This window comes from Cynocephalus volans, chromosome 10 (genome assembly GCF_027409185.1).
Source record: "Cynocephalus volans isolate mCynVol1 chromosome 10, mCynVol1.pri, whole genome shotgun sequence".
Lineage (NCBI taxonomy): Eukaryota > Metazoa > Chordata > Mammalia > Dermoptera > Cynocephalidae > Cynocephalus > Cynocephalus volans.
This window is the reverse complement of record NC_084469.1, coordinates 94233263-94252922: the sequence shown is the minus strand read 5'-3', so window position 1 is coordinate 94252922 and position 19660 is coordinate 94233263. Positions and strand designations below refer to the sequence as shown.

General features: G+C 50.2%; 1 protein-coding gene across 2 annotated transcripts in view; it reads right to left on the bottom strand.

Annotated features, from left to right (window-relative positions):
- Window positions 1-15770, bottom strand: part of AP3D1 (adaptor related protein complex 3 subunit delta 1) — a 46063-nt gene extending 30293 nt beyond the window's left edge. The window contains exons 1-3 of one of the 2 annotated variants that reach the window (XM_063110471.1): window positions 15584-15770; window positions 2387-2482; window positions 1402-1482 (exon numbers count right to left, since the gene is read on the bottom strand). In XM_063110471.1, coding sequence (XP_062966541.1) covers window positions 1402-1482; window positions 2387-2482; window positions 15584-15679 — 273 coding nt within the window. In that variant the 5' untranslated portion in view covers window positions 15680-15770. The remainder of the gene's footprint in view (window positions 1-1401; window positions 1483-2386; window positions 2483-15583) is intronic. The other variant, XM_063110470.1, reaches the window with a different exon arrangement.
- Between the last annotated feature and the right edge of the window lie 3890 nt (window positions 15771-19660).

Below are 19660 nucleotides of genomic sequence, written 5' to 3'. Positions count from 1 at the left end.
CTTTTATGAGCCCATTTGGCGAGTCCTGATGCTGGTTTTATGTTGGCTCAGACCTCTCTCTGCCAGGGTGAAGTGTCCCAGATGCACACAATGATCTAAATACACGTGCAGAGGGAGCCACCCCAATTCTGGTGAAGATGGGATTTGGGATTTCACCTCTTCCCAGAGACTGACTTGTAGGCAGGACGACCACGTCTGCCAAAGCAAGCTGAGCCAACCATGGCAACGATCCGCAGACAGGAGCTCAGGGCTGCAGCAGCCCGGACAGGACCAGATGTGAGATCCCACAGAACGGCAGCACAGCCAGCCACTGTCCCGCAGGTCAGACATGAAGAAAAGCTGTCATCCAACCCAGGAAAATCCCACAGGTGTGAAAACTACTTTCAGAAAATTGGCTGACATGGGGCACATGCTCGTGTTATGATACTGAGAAGAAAGCAATGTCCAAAGCTGTTCACAAGGGCCGAGCCCGTGGCGCACTTGGTAGAGTGCTGCGCTGGCAGCGCGGCGACGCTCCCGCCGCGGGTTCGGATCCTATATAGGACCGACCAGTGCACTCACTGGCTGAGTGCCGGTCACGAAAAAAAAAAAAAAAAAAAAAAAAAAAAAAAAAAAAAAAAAAAAAAAAAAAAAAAAAAAAAAAACGACAAAGCTGTTCACAAGCAGGATCATCACGATGTGAAAGAAAAATGCTGAGAACGTGTCCAGGAAGCAGTGGTGCAAGAGGACAGACAAGTGGGGCCTCTGGGTGCAAAGGTTAGTGCTGGATTTGTTCTTTTGAAGAGTTACAAATTCCTTGTAATTTATAAAATTTAAAATACAGAATCAGTCCTACAAACCCATCACTTTATTGATATTAGTTCAAATTGAAAGAAAAATATTATGGACACAGTATTACATAATTTGACAAAACCATGAAGGTGGCGTTTGCGTGGAGAAAGCCTGGGAAATACTGGGACAGGTCATTAGCGGTTTTAGGTATTTTGGTCTTTTGGGGTTTCTTTTGCTTTTTTTGTAACTCAAATTTCAGTTAATGAATATTGAAATATAGAAAGGCTTTTAATAAGATAATATCAATTACATAAAAATAAACTTTAGTGGGAATAATATTAATTATTGCCACAGTTGCCGACAGTTTCTCTGAGGGACGTGATCATGTGGTCTCCCCACCCACCTCACCTCGCTGCGTAATTCCCACATTTTCCTGACTTTTCAATAATGATTTTCAGAAAGAGGTTTGAAAAAGAGGATTTAATAAAAAAAAAAAAAAAAAAAAAAGTAAATCATCCTGGACATAAATTCGCCATCTGAAACCCAGCGAAGGGGCCGGTTTGGGGACAGGGGGCACCGGGCTCATGAGGGTTGGACTCTCCGCAGTGCCGCCCCTTACCCGACACTCACCTTGAATGTGAACTTAGAGGCGCTCATCACCTCTATGATGTTGAAGGCAGCCCAACTGATGTCATATCCCAGCATTTGTAGCTGTTGAGGAGGAAGACACTGTGACTCCTATTCTCAAGCCACAGCGGAGACAAAGGCATTCAGCCACAACCTCAAATATTCCCTCCCAGCTCATGGAAGAACTAACTGTTCACAGTCCTAACACTCAAACTTCATCTAACACGTACACCAGGGCCTTGTTTCTTCTGACAAATGACTCTTACATTTAAAAACTACAGGACTGGGCTGGCCAGTTAGCTCAGCTGGTTGGAACGTGGTGCTGATAACACCAAGGCCTAGGTTCCATCCCTGTACCGGCCAGCCACCAAAAAAACCCTACAGAGACAGGTTAATAACAAACGCTGAAAGAGAACAAATATCCTGCAACTGAAAATCTAGCATTTACTTGTACTGGTTAAAATTCCCCTACCAACAACAGGTGAATCAGCTCCTCCTAACAGGTCTAATGAGACAAATGCCAGCACCAGGGACCCCCCCCCCCAGGACAAGCCCTCTGTCTCCCTATTCCCAACAAGGAAACAGGCCAGAAGGGTGGGGAACTCTGCCTAGCAGAGAACTTGCCCCAGGAAGGTTCAGAGGTCAAGCTCCACCCACCAGGCATCCTGGTCCAGCCTGTGCTAAGAGCTGGGACTGCAAGGGAGAGGCAGCGTTCCTGCCAGGCCACCACCATGTCCCGTGTCCCACCACTGCCCACGCCAGCCATGTAGTGGACACAGTCACAGCACACCTCTCCCACAAGTCTGAGTCAGCCCTGCATGGCCACCTGACAGCAGAAAGCATGGACGGATGTCTGACGGGCATATAGACAGACGGACAGGGAGACAGACAGAAGGATGGATAGAGAGCGCAGGGACAGACATCAGACATGGAGTACACAAGAAGCCTGAGGGCGCCGGGGCATGCCTAGCCACTAGGAAGTACTCACATAGGTCAGCTTGCAGACTGCGTTGGCTTTCACTGCTATATTATCCTGCTTCAGCTCTTGCTTGATTTCATCAATGCACTGAGAGATGTATTTTGCCTACAAGAGAAACAGAATTACAAATGTCTAGCTAAAACATTTAAGAATAACTGTTCCAGAATACAGCCAGGCGCAAAAGGCCATATAGTTTGCGACTGCATTTACACGAAATATCCAGAACAGGCCAATCCACGGAGAAAGGAAGTAGATTAATGATTACCAGGGGGTAGAAAGAGAGATGGGGAAGGTACAGTTTCTATGTGGGCTGATGAGAATATTCTGGAACCAGATGTGGAGATGGCTGCAAGATATTCCAGTATGCGTGTATGTGCTGCACTTATTCATCCATTCATCAGTGGGCGCACAGGCTGACCTTCTCCACCTTTGGCAGCCGTGACTCAAGCTACCATGAATATTTGTGTGCAGGTTTTCGTGTGGACGAACATTTTCCATTCTCTTGGGCTCATTCACTCATTCAGCATGTCTACTAAAACACCACTGAGGACAGTTTTGACCCAAGCAGGCTGACGCATGAGGTCCACAGTGATAAGCGGACGTCCCCGCAGGGAGTGGCAGGCACAAGGCTCCATCACATTGCGAGAGACAAGCAACCACGTTGCCACATCAGCCCCAAAGAGAACCCAAATCTCCCATGAGGAGAACAGTGGACACTGAGGGGCTGGGGGTGCCTCTAGCAGACAACGTGAGGTCCCACACCTGTGAGGCCAGCTTGCCTTGGCCCCCACTTGCCCAGCACCCCACAAAGCACAGGAGCCCCCTCCATGATCTGACAATAGGACCAAGAGCTACAACCACTGGAACCCATCCCGCCACCCCTGACGGCAGGTTCGATGCTCCTCCTTCTGCACTGTCCAGGTCAGCAAGCATGCCCATCAATGCTTGTCCCCAGCCCCTGACGTTGACCTCGCACCCTCCAGGTGCTGCTCTGCAGGATGGCCCCATCACCATGTACCACTGGTGTCACCCAGGACCACACCCGGCCCGGCCTGAGACCCTCAGCCACCACCAGCCCAGACGCCCGGGGAGAGGAGTCACAGCTACTCAGGTGCCCTCTTGACCACAGCACATTTTGGTGAAGATTTTATGATCAAGACTCAGAGCAATGAACAAGCATCATTGTATTCTTCCAATGCGCTTCAAATTACTAAATACTGCTCTAAGATCCTCAGTTCCTGTCTATGGCGCAAAGATGAGCCTTTCCAGCACCTCAATGGATCGTGACTGTTAATGATTTAACAGGGAGAGAACAAAAAGACAATCAAGTGTTGAAGTAATTGGAAACTTGCACACAGTGGGCAGGATATAAAATGGTGTAGCTGCTGTGGAAGATGGGCTGGAGCCTCCTCCCAAGGTTAAACACAGGAGTCGTAACCACATGACCCAGCAATTCTGCTCTGAGGTGTACGCCCAAGAATACTGAGAATAGGCGTTCAAATAAAAACCAGTACATGAACACTCATAGCAGTGCTAGTCATAAGAGCTCAAAATAGAGACCACCCAATGTCCAGCAACGGACGAAGGAATAAACACAATGTGGCAGATCTGCACCTGTCTGTTTTCTAGGTAGTCCAGGGACCCTAGAGCAAATCACAACTCTGGGACTCCCTATCGGCTCTTGGGAGGGCCTGAAGGTGCTCAAGCCTGTTGACATGTCAGTAGCTCCTCTCGGACCAAGCCCTCTGCAGACGTTTTCCAAAAACAGTTATCAGGGGGCAATGAAGCACAAGCAAAAGCAACAGTCCTTGGTAAGCGTCTGTTTGTCATGGCTTTTCTTGAGCCCCACCCAGAGCAGCCAGAGATAAAATGGAAAACCTACCATCCAACTGGCTGGAAGAAGAGGCAACAGAGTGTGGGGTGAGCACAGTGCTGGGAGGCAAGGACATACTTCCCAAAGGAGAGACTGTAGGTGGCACCCACACTCTGCAGGTGAACTCAGCCCAAATCTCTTGCTGACCCCAGAACAAGATAGGTGTGGGGCATGCTTCAACAGCCCAGCTGAAGCTGAAGGAAATACACATCAGCTACTTCCTGTCCACTGCAAGGGAGCAAACTAGGAGCTCCAGCCCAGTCAAGCAAACTGCCTGATGAACAGATACCACCGCACCACTCCCACACAATGCTCATCCAGAGTCTACAATGCATCATTACCAACGTCCAGGATACAACCTAAAATTAACCAAAACAAGAAACAGGAAAACACCCTCTACTCAGGAGAAAAGATGGCCAAAAAAGACCAGCCCAGAGAAAACCCAGATGTTGGAACAGACAAGGATTTCAATTCAGCAACAAAAGCCCTGCTCTCTAGGACTGAAAAGAAAACATGCTCATGATTAACAAAAAGACAGGAAACCTCAGCAGAGAAATAAAAGCTACATAAAGTAACAATATGGAAATGCTAAGATTGAAAAATAATACCTGAAATTAGAACACTCACTGGATGGGCTTAACAGCAAATTGGAGAAGACAAGAGAGTCAGTGAATTTGAAGGCAGAATAGCAGAAATCACTCAGTCTGAACGAGAGAAGAAAGTCTGAAAAGGAGATGAACAGAGCCTTGGGGACCTGTGGGACAACATCCAAAGGTGTGACTCACATATGACTGGAGTCCCGGGAGAGAAAGAAATGGGAAAGAGAAAATATTTGAAAAATAATGGCGGAAAATTTCCCAAACTTGGTGAAAGACATAAATCTACAGGTTCAAGAAGCTCAGCAACCCTCCAATCAGGATACGTACAAAGAACTCCACAACTAAACACATCACAGTTCAAATGCTGAAAATCAAAAATAAGGAGAAAGTTTGAAAGCAGCCGGAGAAAGATGGCACTTTAGGCTCCAAGTGGTGGCTGATGTCGTTGGACCAACTGAGGCCAGAAGACAGAGAAGGGCAACTTCAAAACCCAAGAGGAAAACATGTAGGCTCAGAAGACATCCAGAGAAAAAGTCCTTCAGGGATGAAGGCAGAATAAAGAGCTCAGTGACCTCGGTCACTCTGCACCTGAGAGCAAATGAGAGCAGCGGGCCTTGCAGGACGACCCTAGTGGACAGACCACCTGAGAGCAGCCACGAGATGGTGAGAGGCTCAAGGCAGGCGGGAAGGGAGAGAACTGAAAAATACTGACCACCTGGAAAAAACATCCATACTCACTTGGAAGTGCTTAAATATTTACCTCAGACAGTTATATGAAGTTAAAATAAGAAATGTAAGAAAAGGGCAAGGATATCAATCTTTTATTTCCATGCAGCATTGCTGACAGAAAAGCAGAAAATTTACTCCCCTTTTTACAAGAAGGGGGTAGAAATGAATTGGTCAGGGTACAGGGACATGATCTACACCCAGAAGATTACATTAAAAACATAAATTAGAAATATTTTAAGGTAGACAGTGTAAATGGCTACATACCCTGACACTTAAAAGAGAAAAAAAAAAAAGGAAACTAGAGACACAGGGTGATTTAATTTCTCACAGGTCTCACCCAGATCCACACAAAACTCACACTTCTCTACAGAGCAAATGAAGCACCTGACACTGACGCAGGGTTCCCCACCTGTGTAACTGCTGCGTAATTTAACACAGGACTTGCTTCCTTTACCCTGAACTCCTTGGGGCTATAAGAAAGCTGCCCATCTCAGCCTTGGCTGCACAGCAGAATTCCCTGGGGCCCTCTTCTTCTCCCTAGACAAAGCCAGCCAGAATCTGCGGTGAGACCAGAAGATCTGCACTTTCACAAAGCTCCACAGCTGATTCTGGGGTGCGATCCTGCTCAAAGACCACTGACTTGGACGTTTGGCATTTTCCAGAGGTACTTCCTGTGTGGCTCTAGATGTGCCAGACATGTCACTGCCTACACGCTCTGCCACACACAGGCTGCTGAGCTGAATGCTGCTGGCAGGCCACAAGCCCAGGAGCCCGCCACCACCAGAGGGATGGCCCACCCCATTCACGAGGGAAGCCCAGTAAGCCTCTGGTCTTGGGGGGCTCTGCTGCAGTTCAGACCAACAGAACCTTCTGTGCACAGGATGTTTCAGTGATAGGTCTAAAGTGGAGATTCCAAGCATTCAAATGTTTACAACTAACGGGGGCGGGGGGGGCAGTGGAGGGCTCACCAATTACTTTACCCCTCTTACGAGAATAACAAAGTCACTGTAACAAAGTCACTGTCCACGATCACTATCACTTCAAAAGGAAAAGACATTTTAACACCCAAAAGCAGGAAAGTCAGTCCACAAGTGAAGAGAAGTTCTATGGAATCCATTTTCACTTTTGAAACAACTTAGGGTATTGTCCTTGTTTTTACTGACTTGTCATGGACGGGCTCAAAGCCCTCTGCAGTCAAGAACACCTACTGCGACCCTGAAGAAGCACAAAGCCGGACGCTTTGCACACCCAGACCTCCAGACCTATCATAATTCCAGCGATTAAAGGTGGTGCGGGACTGGTGCAGGGACAGGCACACTGACCGCTGGAACAGGACAGAAATCAGACTCAGCCTCATCCAGTTCTGCCAAGCTGGGCCTCCCACCCCGGTCCATCCCTAGCCCCCTCCATCCTCCAAGTCCTCTCCTGTGTGTGGTCAGCTCCTGAGACCTCATGTACACACATCAAGCAGCTCAACAGCAACGAAAGGTTATGTTCAATGCTGGGACTCACGTCACCCTCAGCTCAGACTAGATGAGGCCCAGGAGGTGGCACTGCCCCTATTAAAAACCTTTTACTCAAACCCACAGAAATGACGGATTACAGGTCACCAGAGTACAAGGTTTTTTTCGGGGGTGACGGAAATGTTCTAAAATGGGATTGTGCTGTTGGTTGCACGCTTTTGTAAGCATACTGAAATCCACCGGATTTCACACGTAAAACAGGTGAATGTTACGGTATGTACGTCATACTTCAAGGAAACTGTTCAAAGAAAACACCAACTTGGCTCAGCTGGAATGAGGCGGCACTGGGCATCTGGCCTGGCTTTCTGCTCTGTGACTCGATCCCACCACACCACTTCCATGCGCACTTGCAGTCTGTGAGCTAGCTCATCCCTAAGGTGGACAACAGCACCTGTGAGGCTTCAGTACTGATCATCTGCCTGCACCCAGGCAGCGCCCAAGGCTGAAAGGCATCCACCCAGTGGACTCAGGAGGCTGCTTCACTCTCAAACAGGCAGCAGGAGGTGGCCCAACATGCACGCCACACAGGTAGTGGATGGCGGACAGGACTCTCATCTTGGCCTCCAGGCCCTTGAACTGGGCACTGCCCAACACCACCATTCTGGACAACATGAGGTCTGTGTAAACAGCTCTGGGGACAAAAACTAGGAAGGGGCAGAGAGGTTCCACCTAGGGGACAGTCCACAGGCACCAGCCATGGATTGGGTGGGGGTGGGGCAAGGAGGCATCAAGGAAACCTGAGCACAGAGCAGCAGTGCCATGGAGGGGCAGCAGCAGGCACACCCCAGCCGCCCACCTCCACCTGTCTCTCTCGCTCACACACACACACACACACACACACACACACACGTTCTCACCCACACACCCACCCCCTCGTCCACCTGCTCACACCCCCTCAACCAACTCACACCCCCACCCCCACTCACACACACGCACACCCCCACTCACCCACACACCCAGTCAAGTCTCTCATACATGTTCACACTCCCAATCACACACCCACTCCCTCACAGCTGCCAACCCACTCATCTTGCGCACTCTCACACATTCTCACGCACACGGTCAAGGCAGCCACCAGCCGATCTCAGAGCTCCTGCAGCAGCGGTTCTCAGTGGGCGGCCCTGCCCCCTGGGGATGCTGGACAACGTCTGGAAAGCTCTGTGTTGTCATGACAGGGCGGGGGGGTGCTCCTGCATGGACGGGGAGGAGGCAAGGATGCTGCTCAGTATAGTGCCCAGGACAGCCCTGCCACAGAGGATGACCCAGCCCCAATGCACACAGTGTCAAGAGGGAGAGACCCTGATCTAGGGAATGATGGATGTTATTTAAAGAAAAGAACCTCAGTTCAAACTTGATATCTTTATTTTCCTCTTAAGTCATTTAAAGGAATCTTACAAAAATAGCAGCCAGCACAGACTGAGTGTTTACCCTGTGCCAGACATGCCAAGGCCTTCAAGTCACAGTCCCAACGGTGGGGCCAGGATGATGCACCCCAGCCCTGCACACTCTCATAGACTGAGGGTCACACCTGAGTACAGTCTGAAAGTGCCATTTTTCAAGTCAGAAGCAATAGAATATCAGCACTTTCATGCTTCAGTCTTTATCCTAGATTTCAAAATTTTATTCTACAATTCCCAACTTCAAATTATTATTCCATACAATTAAAGTAAATTTTAATAAAACAAATATTCAGAAACATCAAGTTTTCATACTCAAGTGAAAATACTCTGATCTGATTTAGGGCAGGAGGAATCCAGAAAGGCCATGGCTTTACTTTGATAACAAATCCCAAAGACGATCTGGATACTTGCTCCTCTACAGCTCTTGCCCACACCTCTCCCTCCCTGCCCCTCCCCAAGGAAACGGGCCCTGTGCCAGGTTTCCCTGAGCACTGACACGGCAGTACTCAAGGGACGTACTAGATAGAACCTGGACAAATGTGACATTGTGGATGCGGCTTCTGCAAACATCTAGGTGAGAGGATGGTGTTCTCAATTAAACTCCAGCAGGGAGGCACGGAGACCAGAAAAGAGGCTAGAAACTGGCAAATGAGTGACCGGGAATGGACAAGGCCTTTGTACATGCCCTTTCAGTGAATGGTGGAAGGACTGGAGGTATGGGAGGGGCTGTCTGGGCCCACTGAGCATGGGCCATCCCAAGACCTCCGGTGGCTGTGTGCAGGGGACAGCCAGACAGGCAGGTGCCGAGCTCCATGGTCTGTGCTGGAGACGGAATGAAGGAGCAAGGCCAGAGGACAGAGACTCATCAGATGCCAGGTGGGGGGAAGGGAGGGAACCCAAGGACAGCGTCCATGGCAAGACCAGGACAGCCATGGTCAAATAGCAAGCAACCAGAGGAAGAAGGATGGGGAGGCCTCATCACAGGAGCACAGAGAGGAGCTGACAGTGGCCCTGAGCATCACGGCCACGAGGTCTGGTGAGCAGCTGCTGGTCACACACAGCCTCAGCCACTCAAAATGTGGCTCGTCAAAACTGAGATGCACCACGAGGGACCAACACATGCTGACTGCAAAGGTAGCACAAGAACACAGGACGTGAACCAGCTCCTTCGCGCTTTCTACACGACCACGTGTGATGTGGCGGCACTGGGAGCTGCTGGGAAAGATAAAACACGTTGTTCCAACTAACTGTGCCTGCTACTCCCTACTGTTTTTTTTTAAACATTGCTATGGAGGACTTTGTGGCTGGCAGTCTCTGCAGACAGCAGTGGCACCGAGGGCCAGCCCCACCCGCCACAACAAAGTGACCCCACCCGGGGCGCCCCACACACTCCAGCCTGGGAGCTCTGGCGCCCCAGCGGCTGGTCTGGGCAGGCAGAGAAAGGAAGGCCCGCAGGGATGCACTGTATCCCGGGGTGGCCAGCTTAGGACACCGGCCCAGATCGTTTCCCCTCATCCACATCGCCACTCGTGTCCCCTGCCCATTTCTCCACAGCCGTGACCCTCTTCACGTGCACATGAGTGAGACCAGCTGCTTGATGTGGGCTAGAAGAACTTGTCCCCAACTAGCCACCTGGCCTTTCATTTTGTTCTGGGCTATTTCAGTGAACAGAAGTTTTTTGTTTGTTTGTTTGTTTGTTTTTAAAGATGACCAGTAAGGGGATCTTAACCCTTGACTCGGTGTTGTCAGCACCACGCTCTCCCAAGTGAGCTAACTGGCCATCCCTATATAGGGATCTGAACCCGTGGCCTTGGTGTTATCAGCACCGCACTGTCCCAAGTGAGCCACGGGCTGGCCCCTAGTGAACAGAAGTTTTAACTTGATGTTGCAGAATCTCCTCTTTCCAAATGATTTTTTTTTTTGAGAGAACTGTTTTAACATGTTTAAATGCTGATAAGGAAGCAGCAGCTGAGGAGTGGGGAAACGCAGGGGGATGGAGTTACTGCACCAGGTGACCGTGACAGACCAGGGCTCAGGCTGTGGGCGCGACCACTGTGGGGGAGGAGGAGGGACTGCCAGGCCAAGGGCTGGTCAGTGGGAAACAAGTTACCACAAACGTGGTGGCCGAAAACAGATTTACCTGCTCACAGTCCTGGAGGTCAGAGTCTGACACGGGCCTCACTAGGCTAAAGTCAAGGCGTGGGCAGGGCTGGTCCCTCCTGGAGGCTCCAGGGCAGGACCCATGTCCTCCCTTCCCAGCTTCTAGAAGTGCCTGCAGCCTGTGGCACATGGCCCCTTCCTCCGTCTGAAAAGCCAGCAGCGCAGTGTCTTCCAGTCTCTGCCTCTGACCCTCCTGCCTCTCTCCCGGATAACCCAGGATGACCACTCATCTGGAGGTCCTTCATTTAATTAATCTGTGAAGTCTCTTTTGTCAGGAAAGGAGACATATCCATAGGCCCCAGGGATTAGAACGTGGGGATCTCTGGGGACCAATATTCAGCTGACCAGGCAGGTCACCCAAGTCACCCAGGGCCTGGGGAGAGACCAAGACCATGAGGCAGAGGGCTGGGACAGAGAGGCTACAGGTGGAGAGACAGCCCCAGCTGCAGAGAAACAGGCAGCAGCACAGACACCCAGAGCCTCAGGGGAAGCAGGCCTCACCTGGAGGGCACAGCCACCCCGGAAGGCTGGCCAGTCCCAACCAGGCCCTGAGCAACAAGGGGACCCAAAGAGGGCTTCAGAGGTTTGTGACAGGGAGCCAGCGAAGAGCTGAGGGGCCAGCACCCCAGTAGCCTTGGGCACCAGAGCAGTCACACAGCCGCAGCTTACAGGGAGCCAGGCCAGTAAATGTGCAGAGTAAAGGTTCATTCAAGGGCCCAGCTGACCCCAGGATGGAGCTACCCATGCCTGGATTTTGTTGGCAATATCTCCCGTGAGAGGCTGGACGGAAGTCGCCCCTGCTGCTGGCCCTGCAGTCTAAAGAAAGTTCAGCAAAGCTGTAAAGATCAATTCTAGGTGTCAACTTGATTAGGAGTGCCAAGAAACCTGGTAAAGCTATCCCTTTAGGTGTGTCTGTGAGGTTGTTTCTAGAGGAGATTAGCATGAGAGCCTGAGTGGACTGGGTGGGAAAGACCCACCCTCAATATGGGCAGGAACCATCCAATCTGCTAGGGGCCCAGAAAGAACAAAAACAGAGAAAAAAGGCAAATCTCTCTATCTGCTGGAGCTGGGACACACTCTTCTCTCCTGTCCACGGACATCAGAGCTCGAGACTCCAGCTTTTGGGCTCCTGGACTTACACCAACTGCACCATTGGCTTCCCTGGTCCTGAGGCTTTGGGCTTGGACTGAACCATGCTGCCAGCATCCAGTCTGCAGACGGCCTATCACGGGACTCCTCTTCACAATCGCGTGAGCTAATTCCCCTAATAAATCCCCTCTCATGTACTTATAAACATATCCTATTGGTTCTCTCTCTGGAGAACCCTGATTAATACAAAGGCCAAGGTCCCCTGTGTCCCCCAAAGGTCCGCCTCGGTCCCCTGTGCGCGCAGTCACTAACTGGGAGCAGCCGTGGCAGTGTGTCCTCTGGCAAATGCGGTGACAAAATGGAGAGCCCAGCAGCCATGCCTGGAGTCAACGGCCCTCCCATGGCTGGAGGCCTGGGAGAACCACCCCAGGGTGCTACCAAGAGCCACTAGAGGGAGAGGCACCAGCCTGGGAGATGTGACCGGAAGCTTCTGGGAGTCGGACGCACCAAGCAGCGGAGTAGCAGGTACCACCACTGCAGAGGCACGCGGGTCCTCTGTGACTGGCAGCACACCTGAGAGGACCTAGTCTCCCTGGGTCTGCAGAGACAGCGGTGGCCCAGGAAGTGACTGCAGCACCGTCTGAGCCACTTAAATGCCCATCACCGGGGAGTGGCTAAAAAAACTGTGGGACACCCACTCCACGGAGGCATCAGAAATAGCCAGGCAGGTCCTCCTGCTCTTGATGGCAGCGCTGAACAGCCAAACTAATCTCAACCCACTCAGAACCACTGCAATTTTTATGCATAGGAAAAACTCAAGTGTGTCCACCAAACAGGCAGAAGTGGTCACTCTAGGGGGATGTATAGAGGGGAAGACATTTGCACTTTTTATTTAATAACACTGAGCTCATTTTTTTTTAAGTTTAAAAGTTATGGGTATATTTTGTAATTAAAAAAATTAAGATTAAGAAAAGTTTTTCCCAAAATATAAAGTGCCTGTGAGAATAAAATATTAGGTCAACTTGGCTTTTTTCCTAGTCAGAGCCAGGTTTTACAAGCAATGGACATTCCCAACTGGATTTCCACCTGCCTGCCAACAGTATCTTCGCTGTATCTCAAGGATTCAAGCAGCCTCCAAACCCTACAAATCAGACCACCATTTTGCAACTTTGTGGATACATTTTAAGAAGTATATTTTGCACGGTAACCCAACACAGGGCCATGCACATAAGCAAGAACACATGGAAATGAAACTTTCAGGAAAGGACAGTTATTCTATGCACCTGAAGTCTGGTATTTTCTAGTTTCTTTCTCATTCAACATAACCCACTAAACTGAATTTACAACCCACTAAGCAGTCACAGCCTGAGGTTTGGGCGCCATGGTGCCTACAGAGACCATGCCACCCACATCCTTGTAACCATTCAGCAAAGGGAAAGGCGACTGTCACCCCTCACAGATGAGGAAACAAAGGACTCTCCCAGGCTGCCCAGTTAGGTAAGCCCAGGAACTTGGGCTTGGGTCTCGCACACTTCATACAGCACAATTTCCACTCAACCCCTCTGCCTTTGCACGGGCTCTCAAAGTCACTGCTTCCTCATCTGCACAGTGGTAAAGAAAAGATAAATAAATAAAGCTTGCTATGCCTCATTTCTATGATGCCGCACAGAAGTTTGAAGCTAAAATTTATCATCCAATGGAAACTTTTGGGAGGAACTATATTACTGCCAAAAAAAAAGTATACTGTCAGTAGCCTTCATTGGGGATGCAGCAGGGTAGGAGACAAGAGCCTACTATGTAGTCTACAGGGTAGCTGGTTTTTTAAAGAGAGCGGGGGTGGGAACTGGAACAGTCACTGAATTATCATCCCCTGCTCTCCAAAAGTTGGAGTCAGAAGCGAACACCTGAGTACCAACCCCCAGGTCATAAAGATGGTCTCCTGATGAGGAAACCAGGGCCCTGACTTGACATGTCCTGGCCGGAATTGCCAACAGGCCAATGGCAAGGGCCAAGAGGAAACCCGGGACTTTCAAGGACTTCCAGCACCAGTCTAGGCCTGTGCTATTTAAAAATGCTTCCACAGGGCTGGCCAGTTAGCTTAGGTGCTTAGAGCTCAGTGTTATAACACCAAGGTCAAGGATTTGGATCCCCTTCCAGGCCACCCACCAAAAAGAAAAAAAAAAAACAACAAACTATCATGACCAAAAAAATTTAAAACAAAAAAAAGCTTCCACCTTCCCCGCCCCCCCAACACCCCCATTTAACAGGCCCCATACCTGTGGGGAAGGCGCTGCCAATTCACATCAATTCCAGATGAAGAAACCAAGGCTTGGGGGACATCCTGGTGACAATGGGCACACCCCCCTAAAAATGTGGTACCCTAACTAGAGTGTGCAGTCCTCTACTGGACATACTCGGTGGCCCATCCTCAGGATCCCAGACAGGCTGTTCAGTGACATCCACTGAATGGAGAGGGGAGAAAAAACCCAGGAGATCCTGCCAGTGCAGAAAGAGTCATCTGATGGAGCAAATCACATTTCAAATTTCCTTAGGCCCACTCAGTAAATAAAATCCAGGCCAATCAGCTACTCTTTCAACTAAAAAAGAAACTGAAGATCACACAAAGTGAGTCAGTTACACCTTGCAAACCACAGCAGCTAGGGCTTGCTCAGGAAAAGACACAAGGTGTAGCCAAAGGCAAGGGGAGGGGAGCTGGAGATGAACGAAAGTAACCTCATCACACCGTGGTCAGATCAGGCCACTTCTGAGAGGGACCAGGCCAGAGGGCACCTAGTGTCTCCCAGCAAATTCCTTCCTTAGCTTCTCTCCCTCTGGGCGCAGCTGTGAAGAGAACCCAGATAGCATCTGGCAGGAGACCTGCTGGGCAGGTATCAGACAGCCGCACTTCTTCAGGACAGGCTGCTGTCCTGGTGTGAAGGCCGGCCGGCAGGCAGGCAGGCAGGCAGACATGGGGCGAGAGCCCTTTTAACGTGCCCCCTGCCTAATAAAGCCAGACATTCAGTGGCCACTTGCTGTCCCCATTCTTACCTAATCTAGGTCATGTCTTGGAGGGAGAGAAGGGCGGGAAGGAAATGATACCCGCAGCTACAATTTTACTTCTGGAAAACAGTTTCTTCGCCCTGGACTTGGGGTTCCTACTTGACCTCGGCTTCCCCATTCCAGGAGCCACCGCCCCCGCAGCCGCTCCTTCCCCGGGCCTAGGCGGCGAGGCCCTGAGACCCCGCCCGGATCTGCGGCAGGCGCCGGGGAACGACCTGGACTAGACACGCGCTTAGCCGGGGTCTCTCCGGGGGGCGACCCGGTCCCCCTGCCTCGCCCTCCCACGGAGGGTCCCCTAACGCGGAGTCTGGGGCGGAGCCCGGGACCCCGCATTTTTAACCGCTGATCCGGACGTGCAGACAAGTGGGACGACCGCCGCTCGGGGACCCCTGACGTCTCTTCGGAGGGGGGTCCTTCCCCGGGGATGGGGCGGCGGGCCCGGATCTCTCTCCGAGCGGGTAAACTGAGGCTCGGGGAGGGAGGCATCAGCGGCAGGGCCGAGGACGCCGCATTTCTCACAGCGCTTTCCCCAGAGGATCCGAGAACCGCTGCTGGGGGTGGGGGGGGACTTCTGCGGTCCGGGGTAAACTGAGGCTGGCGGAGAGGAAGGGGATGTGGGGCGCCCCAGGCCCCGGGCAGGCAGGGTCGGAGCCTGGAGCGGGACCTCGGGGGCGAGCGGGGACGGGCTGGAGGCCACAGGACCGACGGGCAGGGAAGGGCCGGGGCCGGGCGGTGGCCGGGACGGGCCGTCCCGCTCGGCGCGCCGGTCTCACCTCGTCCTCCTTGTGGTTGCGGATGCCGCGGACCAGGTCCTGCAGGTTCTTGTCGAACATGCGGTCGATGCTGCCCTTGACCATCTTGAGGGCCATCGCGGCGACCCTCGGGCTCCGGCCCCGCGAGGCTCGCGGCCCGGCGCCGTGCGGAGGCTCGGGGGCCGCGCCTGCCGCCCGCGGAGCGCTGCGCTGCCGGCCGGCGCGGCGGGGCAGACGCCCAGGCCAGGGCGGCGGCGGGGACGGGGGCGGCGGCGGCGGCGGCAGCGGCGACCCGCTGGGCAGGGGCCGTGCTTCCGCTCCGGGCCGCTGGCAAATGGCGGACAAGATGGCGGAGGGTCAGCTGACGGCGGCGCCGGGTCCCCGCCGCCCGCCCCCGGAAGTCCCGCCTCCAGGAAGGCCCGCCTATCAGCCTGGGGCGGGGGTGGAAACACCACGTTTCCCTGACGACGACGGCAGCCCAATGGAAACGCGGACAACGCGCTCACCCGGCGGCTAGGCCCCGCCCCTTCCGTCTCAGAGCTTTGCGCGCTCATAGGTTAGTGCCCTCCGCAACTCCACCCTCTTCCTCTCTTCGGTTCTAACCACCCCCATAGGAGCGCCGGCCCTGCCCCGCCCCTTTGCTAAGTGACAGCTACGGGCGGGGCCGAATGTGGGCTTGCCCTTAGGTGGGCGGGGCTCCCACGTGGAGCTTCTCCGGCAAGTTCCCGGGGAAGGATCTTGCTGCGTCTTTTCTGGATCTAAAAGCTGACGCTGCGTTGAACAGATCCTGTTTCCTGCAGCCTCACAAAATCCTGTGATATGGTCAGAACAGGGATTAATATGCCCACAGGAAGAAACTGAGGCCAGAGTTAAGACACATTCGATGCATATTTATTGAGCGCCTAATACGGGCCAGGCATAGTGAGGGGCACTGGACATACAGCAGTGAATGAGATACTCTGGGTTCCTGCCCACCGGGACACAGCATGAAGACAGTGAAAAGCAAGCCACGAAGGGAAATTAGATATTTATGATACACTTATCTGGCAAAAGACATATCCATGGGGCTGGCCGGTTAGTTCAATTGGTTAGAGCCTGGTGCTGATAACATCAAGGTCCATCCAGGGTTTGATCCCAGTGCTGGCCAGCCGCCAAAACTCACCAATAAATAAAAAGGACATATCCAGAGTACACTCGACCGAAACAAAGCAGAACCAAACAAAAATTCCTGTAAACCACAAAGAAAAAGACAACCCAGTCCAAACATGGCAAAAGACAAACACACATTTCACAAACTGATGTATCCAAATGGTGAATAGGTATATGCGAAAGGTGTTCTGTATTGTTAGTCATCAGGGAAATGTTAATTAAAACCACAATGAGGTAGCTCTACACCCCCTACAGGAACGGCTAAACTTAGAAAGACACACAATATCAAGAGTTGCTGGGGGATGGCAGGTCAGCTCAGTTGCTTAGAGCATGGTGTTGTAACACCAAGGGCAAGGGTTCAGATCCCCATACTGGCCAGCCACCAAAAAAAAAAAAAAAAAGGGTTGCAGAGATGTGGAGCAACTGGAGTTCTCCCATCATGTACTCCAGGTGTGATTGTAAAACATCACAACTACACTGGAAAACCTGGGCATTATCTACTAAAGCTAGCATATATGTATACCCTATGATCCAGCAATCCCACTGCTTTTCCCACCAAAGACTTGGACAAGAATGTTCATAGCAGCTGTATTTATAGCAGTCAAAAATCCAAAACAGCCCAAATGTCCATCACCAGAAAGTGGATTAAAAAAATAGTATTTTCCTATCATGGAATACCATGCAACAATGAAAAAGAAAAATTGATCTGACCAGTTGGCTCAGTTGGTTAGATCATGGTTCTGGTAACACCAAGGTCCAGGGTTCAATTCCTGTACTGGCCAGCTTACGAAAGAAAAACAAAGAAGAAGGAGAAGAAGGAGAATAAAAGAAAAAAACTACTGACACAGAACAAAATGGATGAATTACACAGACATGATGCTGAGCAAAATAAGCCAGAAACTGGGTAAGTAAATTCCGGTACATCCATGCAATGAATCCTGACCAGCTGTTGAAAACAACGCCTAAACAACTGGAAAACTAGACAAATATATGAAACCACGGTTTCCAGGCAGTGTAGGACTGTGATCCCTGACTGCAGGGAAAGAAACGATCGCCCCAGCCTTCTACTGGAGGCAACTTCCCAGCTGCAGCTCAGGGCAGAGAAAGTGACACAGAACCCAGTGGTCTCAGGAAGAGAGTGGACAGAGACGTGAGATAAAGAAGGCCACAGTGGCTAGAATTGCAGGACAATGTACTGGAGAGCAGGGAACCACACTAAGGAAGAGCACTCACATTTTCATAAAACTTCCCTTGAGTCTTTGGCTGAATATCAAACTGCACACGCATGTGGTGAAACTCCAGTAGCCCAGGCAAAAAACAAGTGCTGGGGATAGGGCAATCCCAGTCTGGGAATTCCTGGAGAACCCACCAGTGAAGGTGGAGAAAATTCATTGACTACATAAAGCATCCAGCAGAAGCCTCAGAGCAGTTATACCTTATTTAGGGCTAACCTAGCCCTGGAGGGAAGTCTGTTCTAAACCTGCCCTAAAAAAGATTTTTAAGTCTCAAAACGACCGAATAATCTACGAGTAATGTAAGTGACAGCCAGAACAAAGTCCAATATTTTCTAAATGAAAACAACAAAACCTAGGATTTAACACAAAACTCATAAGGATGAGAGTTCAATGAAAATTGAGGAGACACGTGAAGAGGCAAGAAAATATAACCCATAACCACGAGAGGGAAAAAGGACGAGCAAAGCGAAGAAATGATGGGGACGAGGGAATTAGCAGAAAAGGACTGTCACGTGCTTAGAAGAAACAAGCAACGTTCCTGAAAGCCGCAAATTGCCAAAACTCATTCAAAAAGAAATAACAAATTTGAATAGCCTCATATCTATAAAAGACATTAAATTTGTAATAAAACAATCTTACCACAATAAGTCCTGGCCCAGATGGTTTCACAGGTGGATTCTATCGAACATTTAAGAAGAAATACAGGGGGAAAGAAGGAATCAAGAAAGGGCCGCGAAAAACGATGGCGTTGTATATTGTTAAATATGATAATTATCCAATTGGAGCATCACATGTCGCACACAGGCATTCATATTGAACTCTGTACCCCACAGATATGTACGATCAGCTATGTTACAATAAAAATTAAAAATTTGTAAAAAAAGAAGAAATACAGAAACTCATACCAGCCAGATGCCAAAAAAAAAGCAAAAGGACAACCAATATTCCTCATGAATATAGATGCCAAACTTTTTAAAACAGTATTAGCAAATCAAATCCAACAATATATAAAAATGGGCATATGCTGTACAAATTATATTTATAATAAAACATTTTAAATATGACTTTATATAATTATAATAAAATATTATAATATGTATAATAAAATGAAAAATATAATACAGGTAATACATCATGATCAGCTACATTTGTCCAGGAAGGCAAAGTTTGTTTAACATTAGGAAAAAAAAAAATCAAACAGCATTATTCGTGAGGGCTGGGTGGTGAGCTCAGTAGAGTGTGGTGCTGGTAATACCAAGGTCAAGGGTCTGGATCCCCATACTGGCCAGCTGCCAAAAAAGACCAAGAAAATAAAACAAAAATCAAGAATTTCAAAAAGCAATTGAATTGAGATGACTTTTTAACACCGCACTCTAACCAACTGAACTAACTAGCCAGCCCTAGATTTTTAAAAAACTCAGCAAATTAGGAATAGACAGAAACTTCCTAGGTCTATAAAGAGAAACTATGAAAAATGTACAGCTAACAGCATTCTTAGTTGGAATTTGCATTTGTCAGAGATTTCTTGGCAATCACGTTCAGGTCCTGCAAGCTCGGCGCGAATCCGACAGAAGTCAATGTTGTGCCCTCCTCAGTGCCCCACATCCGGAGGCATTTGAGGTCGATGTCTTATTGTGGTGACCTTGACCTTGATCGTTTGAGGAAGGTGTTGTCTGCTGGTTTCTCTGCTGTCATGATACTGTGTTTCCCTTCA